This window comes from Blennius ocellaris (genome assembly GCF_963422515.1).
Source record: "Blennius ocellaris genome assembly, chromosome: 4".
In the NCBI taxonomy this organism is placed as follows: Eukaryota; Metazoa; Chordata; class Actinopteri; order Blenniiformes; family Blenniidae; genus Blennius; species Blennius ocellaris.
The window spans coordinates 4,637,064-4,646,094 of NC_137653.1; the positions used below are offsets into that span (position 1 = coordinate 4,637,064).

At 43.8% G+C, this 9,031-nt stretch overlaps 1 protein-coding gene across 1 annotated transcript; it reads left to right on the forward strand.

Moving 5' to 3' along the window:
- The first annotated feature begins 558 nt into the window (after window positions 1-558).
- gpr37l1a (G protein-coupled receptor 37 like 1a) lies at window positions 559-7,817 on the forward strand. The gene is made up of 2 exons (XM_080494711.1): window positions 559-1,260; window positions 5,644-7,817. Exons 1-2 carry the CDS (start codon window positions 622-624, stop codon window positions 6,679-6,681), a joined length of 1,677 nt encoding a protein of 558 aa, XP_080350837.1. The 5' UTR covers window positions 559-621; the 3' UTR covers window positions 6,682-7,817.
- Window positions 7,818-9,031: the final 1,214 nt, after the last annotated feature.

A 9,031-nucleotide genomic window follows, 5' to 3' on the forward strand; every position in this document is an offset into this window, starting at 1 on the left:
TAAGGACAAACATCTTCCCAGTGTGATGATAACATTGCAATAAAATGTATTTATATTCACGTTTTCTTCAATTAGAATTGTAGTATTGGATATTTACGTACCTTACTTTCAGTTGTTTATGCTCTCAACGCTTTTGTTTACATTTTAATTCCTGCAAAAAAAACAAATCTTCCGATGTAGTTTGTTTTTAACTCAGTGTCAACTCTCTGTAGAGAGTTTGGTTATTTTTGTGATTTGCTTTTTCACATTTAAGAGCGAGACGCTTGTATGTTTAGCAGTAAAGTTGAACCTGTCTTTATCGTCGGTAATCAACCTCGACCGGAAAAGCAGGCTTTTATTTTTATTCAGCGTAGTTTTCCCCATTTATTTTGAAGTGCACTGAGCGGATCCTCCGCGTCGTGTTGCGTCTGACTTGACGATGTTGAGAACAAGTGTTGTGGATGGAGTCGCGTCATCAAAACTTCTGCATCAGGACCCGAGAGGAGTCGCTCAGTACCGGGGGAGAGGAGTCGCCCAGCCTGCCCGCTTCAGGACACTTTTCATCCCGGGAGAAAACTTTATGTCGCAGCACATGTCTGTAAAAGAGACGGATATCACGGCCCAGTTACATTTAGGTACAAAATGAGCCCGCTTTGGTGTCTGTTGCTGGTGTTTCTGGGCTCCGCGGAGCTCCGTCACGTCCACGAGGCTGCTCGCAGGTCTGAGTCCGCCCCGGAGGTTCACCCGCCGGTGGATGCTGGGCCGGACTTCTCCCCGGTGAGGACCCCTCTGGGCCGGGCGGAAAGCTCCGTGAAGCGGGTGGCCCGAGGGGCCAAAGATGGGGGTCCCAGGAAGAGAGACCCCGCGAACAGTTTGGGACACCCGCGGCGGTTCGAGGACCCGAGCGGCTACTTCACCACCCCGCGGAGCGGCCGCCTCACCCCGGCGCCCCCGCCGCCGGCGCAACACAACGCCTCGTCCGGGCGCGGGTCGGGGCTCCTCACGCCGCTGTTCCCGGTCACCGACGGCTCCTACTGGGCGTACGCGGTCATGCTACTCGCGCTGGTGCTGTTCGCGGCGGGCATCGTGGGGAACCTCGCGCTCATGTGCATCGTGTGGCACAACTTCTACCTGAAGAGCGCGTGGAACAGCATCCTGGCGGGACTCGCCTTCTGGGACTTCCTCGTGCTCTTCTTCTGCCTGCCCGTGGTCGTGTTCCACGAGCTCACCATGAAGCGGTTGCTAGGCGACCTGTCCTGTCGGCTCGTGCCCTACCTGGAGGTGAGGAGCGCGTGCACACGGTTCACCACCTGTCACTTTGTTTGTTGGGTCTGTTTTCATAGTTTGTTTATTCTCTCTTTTCTCTCCGCTTGTCTATTTACATGTGGATTGTTTGTTTTCACAGTCTGTCTCTTGTTTTCAAACTTTTTATGTTTGTTTTTCACTGTTTATCTATTTTGTTTTTTGTTTATTCTTTTGCATATAGTTATTTTTTTGTAGTTTTTGCTGTCATTTTAACATTTTGTTTGTCTGCTTTCACTATTGATCTATTTCACAGTTTATTTCTCTATGTTCACTCTTTTCACCCTTTGTATCTCAGTTTATCTATCTTGCTTGCCCGTTCTTCCAGATTATATGTCTGCATTCAGATTATTTGTCTGCATTCAGATTATTTGTCTGTTTGCATTTTGATTATTTGTCTGTTTTCACGCTCTATTTGTCCAATTTCACATTTTGTGTTGTTTTGTCTGCTTTCATTGTGTATTTGTCTTTTTTACTCTTTATTCTTGCTGCTTATTTGTCAGTTTTCATCTTGGGTGGATTTATGCTTTCATAAGCATACATAGATATTTTAAAGTTTCAAAGTTTTCCTTAGTTGAAAACTTTCACCAGTGAAGTAAAAAAAAGGTTTTTCTATTGTTGATTATTGGTAAAAGGAGTGAAATACAGGTTAACCTGTTGGAGTGAGTGGAGAAAATGCTGACTAGAACAATAAAAGTCAATGTAAATGTATTAAAGACTTGGCTGGTTGCGCTCTGATGAGACTGGGAGCTTATTTTGGTCTTTAAATAACAGTTTCATATCTGTGCAATTGATAAATTGAAAAAAAAGCAAATTATCTATCATAAAATAGTGTAAAACATATTTTTCAATTTGAAATTAATGTTAAATGCATTTTCAATTGACTACTTTCAAAGTTTTAACTTGGCAAAATGCTGATTAAATCTTTCTAAAAACTTCCATTTGATTGGAAGCCTAATGAGGTGGAGAAATGTGAATTATGTATAAACAAACGCCAGTTCTGCTTGGACACCCGCCGTTTGGCTCATTATGATTTGTATTTCCATGAAGACGGACCTCCAGCTCCGTGATGAATGGTCTTCTGTCTTTTTGTTCCTCTTTCTTCACTCTGGAAAAAAAAAGAAGCGTGCTGTTATGGGCTGTTTGGCCTCTTCAGCTGTCTGTTATGAACCGACCGACGTGAAGCCGCTCTTCTTCCTCACACCACAAACACAAACACATAGATGCAGTTATCAGGAGGTTTTTTGTTCACAGCTGCAGAGAAGCAGATCCAAATAAAACGTCAGTGATGAAAGAAGGTTTATTTGTAGAATCCGTGGCTGTGGTGGCTCTCGAATAAATGGGGTAAAGAAATTCAACATAAAGTCTTCTTGTATGTGACTTTTAAATCATTTTTCTTGTTGAATGAAACAAGCTGACTGAACATTTCAAGATATAAGAATAAGAATGTGTGAGCTGGAACATGTGAACTGTTTTTAGAACTATAAGTTGTCATATCATATGTTATGAAAGTCTTTTCATCAACATGAGAACTGAAACTATTCAGGAAAGCGATTCACTTGATAAAAATATCAAAACAATTTTTTAAGAATCAATTTTGCGACTTCATGTTTACCATATGGACGATGTGAAATGTCTTAGCGGACAAATAAAAAACTCCAAAGATATGAGATGACGAGGAAATGTGACTTTTTTTAAAATTATTTTTGTTTGAAATGAATAAAAAAGGTTAATTACTGACTAAATAAGACACCATTTTAATTGATTAATCAAGCAAACAACATGACCTATACATGTAGGTAGAATTGGAGCTGACGGTTATATATTACAGCTTAATATAGATGTATATATTTATTGTGGTGTAGTATTTACAACAGTTGAAGCAAGGATGTCAAACTAACCCGAACCCTAACCCTAGTTATAGTATTATAAAGAACATTATTGACGTGACAATCAGTTAAATTATTAAAATAGTTATAGTGCAAAACAAAACCAAAAAAAAGGCTTAGTAATTCAATGCACTTCTTAAAATCTACAGGCTCTCTGGTGTTTCTAACCATGTGATTTTAGCAAAATCACACTTATGGTATTATGTTAATGTGATTTTGTTGTTCTGCTGTAACAGTGACAGAAAGCAGGAGGAAATACTGTGTTTGTCAGATTTGTAAAACTACAATCTCCTCAACAGCAATGTTCAATTTCCAGTTGAATGAGTGTCCTATTAGTTTTCACATGTGAATTTTATTAGTATTACTCACCTTTTCATGTCATTTTATTGACATTTAGCCTCTGTTTTGTTGTTTCGTGTCACTTTAGCCATTGTATCTTTGTTGTTGTTGTTTTATCGACATTTTAAATGGAGTTTCAGGCTCATTTCACAAAATTTCATATCATGGACTTTGTTCTTCGGCTCTTTGCACAGTGTCAAATAATTCATGTAGCCTAAACCCCCCCCCCCCCAAGTGTATTTTTAGAGTATGATAAGAAGAATGAAAGAAGACTGGAGCTACACAATCCACTTTCTCGTCTCTAATCTTGATAAGAACTTCCCTCAAGTTGACTAACTTTTCATCCAGTCTGGAGGATTGTGTGAAAAGCCGAGTTAAATAGCTTGATCTGGATTGACCCTCACTGAGAAACGAGCCCGAGGCTCTCGCAGCCTCTTTTATCAGGTTTCCTGCGTTTTTGTTTTTTTTCCCCCGTGAACTCGGCTTCACATGGCTGAAGTGGGCTTTTTCACTAATTTGTAATAACAGCTTGTACAGGAGATCTTTAAGGGGGTCAGACTGCTGGCCTCCTCTTTTCTTTGTCGCTCCACCTATTTTAATGCTAATGAATGTAAGATCGAATGAATTTCCAGCTAATTGCCTCACTTTCTTCTTTTTTTTTTGAGACTCTCCCCTGGAGGAGTGTTTAATGGAGGTCACGCTGCCAGCTGCCCCTCCGCTCTTGTTAGTTAAACTATTTTCATGCTAATTAAAGCTCAGCCTTAATTATCTGGAGTCGTGTCTCAACTGTTTGAGGTCATTAAGCGATCACAGAGGCAGGACAAGTCTGTCACGATGGTCGTCGCGCTTCTGGCCAAAACCCAGCGACTTTCAAGTGTCTGGTGTTCGCCGGTCTGCAGACCGAGAGTCGTGTTGGAGCTATAATGGCTCCCTGCTCGCCGTCACTCCTCTTGTTCCTCCCGTTTCTTGTGCTCGGGATGTTAATGAAACGCTGTCGGGAGTTTTAATGTGACGAAGCAGAACAAGTTCTCGTAATTGCATAAGTCACTAAACTGCATTTCCTCACATTAAACTGCCTGAAATCAGAGCAGCGTCTTGTGATACCAGGAATACAGTCGGTCACAATGAGTTTTACCAAGTGTTAGAATATTTTGCTTTGTATAAAAAGAGGGTTTCAGTAGAGAAGTTGAGCCATGATATTGCTTTGTTGTGTCAAATTTGTTTGTGAACGTGAGATCAAATAGTTTTCTTAAAACCCTCAAACTGGCTCTTCAATGTGACATTCTCATATTTTGGTCAAACCAAACATTGAGGGTTGAACACTTTGCAACGTCCGTCCTCTCTCCTGCATCGAGTCTCGTCAAAGTTTAGTGCTGAGCTGTTGATTAATTGATTGTTTGCACCATTAGAAGGTTGTTTACATGCCAAAGTGGATTCTACTTTGATGTCTGTGTATATAGCCTGCGGTCATCAGGCCTGTTATATTAAAGCGGCTGTGGCTCAGCAGCTTTGACACCTCCGAGGTGAACGAATGAATATGAAGGCAGACTGTCAAAATAAAACACACTTCATAAGTGAAGTGCGTTCTTGTTTTACAACACTATTCACATCCACCCATCCATCTCCTATAAGTGCTTCATTCAGTTGCTGGAGCCTCAGATAACAATGGGGGAAGGCGGCGTGCACCCTGCACATGTCGCCGGTCCATCACACAGGAAACACACAAGAGACGGACAACCACACACACTCACATTCACGCTTCACAATTTACGGTCGGCAGTTAACCCTCGTGGGCACTTTTCTGGACCGTGAGGGAAATGAACTGTAGACATGAGAGACGGTTGTGAAAAATGTCCAGTGAACGGCTGTAAATTATGGAAAATAAAGGATTTTAATAAAGCTACTGTAACCTTGTTTAATATAAGTTACCGCCATTAGTAATTTATTGTAAAACCCTCAGCTTCAGATCTTTATACGGTGTAGAAATGTAATCTGATTACAGTAATTTGTCGCATCCGGGGGGACGGGGGGGGTGGGGCAATGTCTCTGCAGTGAGATTGTTTTTTATGTCTTCTCCTAAAAGAGTCTTCCAGATGCTTTATGTCTGCTCCCTCCCTCCCTCTCTCTCTGTCAGGTGACCTCTCTGGGCATCGCCACTTTCAGCCTCTGCGCTCTGAGCATCGATCGTTTCCACGCCGCCACCGGCCCCGGGCCCCACCAGACGACTCCCAAGGTGGAGCCCTGTCAGTCCATCCTGTCCAAGCTGTCGGTCGTCTGGCTGGGCTCCATGGTGCTGGCCGCCCCCGAGCTGCTGCTGTGGCAGCTCCTCCAGGAGACCGTCAGCCTGCCCGCCCTCCCCACCGGCCTGCAGCAGAGCCAGGCCGCCGGCTCGCTGATGGCGGCGTTCCGAACCCGGGCCGACGCCTTCAAGGTGGACGTCTGCGTGCGCGAGCCGTCCGCCGAGCTGCCGGAGGGCGTCTACTCCCTGGTGCTGACGTACCACGAGGCCCGCATGTGGTGGGTGTTCGGGTGCTACCTGTGTCTGCCGCTGCTCTTCACGCTGGCCTGCGACCTGGTGACGAGGCGGGTGCTGGCCCAGCGCCTCCCACAGAAGCCTGCCGTCGACAAGGCGGCGGGAAGGTGCTCGTCCTCGTCGTCCTCGTCCTCGTCGGCGGCGGCGGCGAAGAAGAAGAAGCCGCACGTCAGGGAGCAGAGGCTGCGCACCACCGTGATGGCCCTCACCGCCCTGTACGTGGCCTGCAACCTGCCGGAGAGCGTCACCAACATCGTCCTGGCGTACGTCTCCGAGCCGGCGTCGGCCGCGCTCCCCGCCCTGGCGCTGCCGGCGCTCGGCCTGACCGGGCAGTTCCTGCTGTTCCTGCGTTGCGCGGCGTCGCCGGCGCTGCTGCTGTGCCTGTGCCGCTCGCTGGGACAGGCCTTCATGGACTGCTGCTGCTGCTGCTGCGAGGAGTGCCTCCCCGACGGCAGCTCCTCGTCCTCCTCCGCCTCCACCGGCGCCACCTCCACCCTGTCCTCGCCCACGTCGCTCTCGCCGTCCTCCCTGTCGCCCTCCGGCAAGGAGGAGGAGGCGGTGAAGAGCCCGTTGCCCCCGGAGACGGCGGTCGGCGACGGTGCGAAGGACTCGCCTGCGGCCATCGGGACGCCCTGCTGATTCCCCCGCGGCTGCAGTGGTGACTTTAGAGGATCGTTTCAGTTCTTCACGGTTTTCTTCTTGTCCTGGTAATCGTGTCAAACAATCCCTGAGATGTTTGTTTCTAAATTCTTGTTCTGGAAGCACTGACCAACGGCCGTCACAATGCAACACCCACAACACACGTAGAACGACGCTGGACAAATAGACCAAAACACAAAGTGCTTTTTTTTAATAACAAAACATTTGAAATCTGTTAAAAAAAAAAAGAAAAATGGGGCATTTTAAAAGGGTTCACATGCTTTTTCATTGCCGCTGTAGAAATATAAACTAGATCAAACCTTTAAGAGAGAATCAGTCGTCTACAAGGTTGTTTCTGCTTAACTTTTATAAATCGTTGCTTTTAGTGATTTTTTTTCCCAACTAGGATGGAACCTCACACACAAACACAATAGTTTACCTGAAATACCTGAATAAGTTTTGATCATTTGCAATAGTCCATTGAGTTTAGTTAGTTCGATATGAATCCCTGTAGAGAAGAATTCTGTTCTGTGAGAGTTAGATAATGACAAACATCATAGACGTTCTCTTTTTAAAGGTACCGTAGTTTAGTTGGCCTTATTTCATTTTTGAAGGACTTTGTATTTGTTTGGTTTTTTTTAATGGTAAAATGTTATAGTTATTCAGAATTGTCTAATACTTCAGGGTCTTTGTACTACAAGTTCTTAGTACTGTATGAATCAGGAACACTGGATAGTTTCACCAGGAGATTCTTCAGCAGTCAGATGTTTGTGATTGTCTTTTTTTTTGTTTTTTAAAGTATGATTTTGTTGTTTCTACTCATGTACAGCTCTGCACGTGGATTCACCAACTTTTAATCCCACGTTTATGTTGCGCACACACAGACAGGACAGGAGAGCGTCGGTGGGAAGACATCAAAATGAAGTAATGTGAAAATAAATTTAGAATGTTTTTTTACATGTTTTATTAGATTTTGTTCAATATAATGTAAATTTCTTCAAATGTTAGTTTATTTCCTCTTATATGTCAGTATTTCTTTTGTTTTCATGTGTGATATGCAAACAGCAGAGCTGATGAAGGTTTTCTGTTGTTCTGCTTTTTTAGTAGTTGGATAAATAGAGTGATGCTGTGTATTATTCCTCATGAATCACACAATAAATTCAGTTAAAAAAATCAAAGATTTGATCAAATTCATCTTCCAAAGCTCCTGCGATTTACTCCCAAACCTTTGAGGTTAACTTTCCAGAAACAATTAAAATATAACCGTTTACTCTGCCTCAATCACATTCACGCCACGTCACTTAATGTAATACTCTGGCATTTGGTCGCTCCTGTGTTCTGCACACGAGATTTATCAACATTAAGGCAGATGAATAAAGCTTTTAGGTGTCTTATGAGCTCAAACACTGTCACTTACTTTTAAAAAAATGTATTAGATGTCATTTTGTTGTCGTCACTGTCATATATTATTCATGTTGCCAGGACTGGAGTTAGATCAGAATTAATGAGGGACTCCTCCCCCAGTCAACAGGAGTCTGATGAAATAATAACAGAGTAGCTCTGGGTAATGTTCACGCTAATAGTGGGCCTCAGTGCACTGGACATAGATCTGCTTCATGTTGTAACTTATGCCACTAATTCCAATATTATAATCACTTACTAACTGTTCACGGCCAAAAGTAATAGTTGATTTTACACCTTTTTTTAAAAAAAAGGTATCCCAGTTGTATAGATGAGGAAGTGTGTTGCTATTTTAAAGCATTTTATATTTAAGCACTCAAATAACAGTTGAAAACGTGAAATAAAAACAGAAAAGACCAGACAATAATACAATTGCCAGTGTTTGGTAGCGTAGACTTGTGTTTCCCTGGTTTTTAATGCGTTGTTTACACTGCTAAGTGAGACTGTTCAGTTCATTTGTAAACGGAGAGCAGGCCCTCTGATCTTCAGTGGAAGGAATGCCGCTCGCTCGGCTCCCAACACCCACAGAAGGAGAAAAGCTCCTCATGGCCCGACTGTGACGCTCCTTTTTGTCATCCCTCAATTATTGAAGGTCACAGCTTCACAATAACAGTCGGCCTTTTGAGTTTCTGCAGACATAATGAACACAGTCGCTCTGTGACCAGTTGCTCGGGAGAACGGGCAAGAATTTCTCGCTCCGACAACAATTTTCTTTCTCAGCTTTTTTTCTCTCTCTCTCTCCCTCTCTCTCTCTTTTTGTTGACCTAAAAAAAATTTGTCATGCGTTTTTTCCACCAGCGGAAAGTGTCTGCAGTATTGTACGCCACACTGGAGGGCGGCCAGCAAATCAACTTGTTTGCTCGGGAATTGTAAAACACAGAAACTTTTC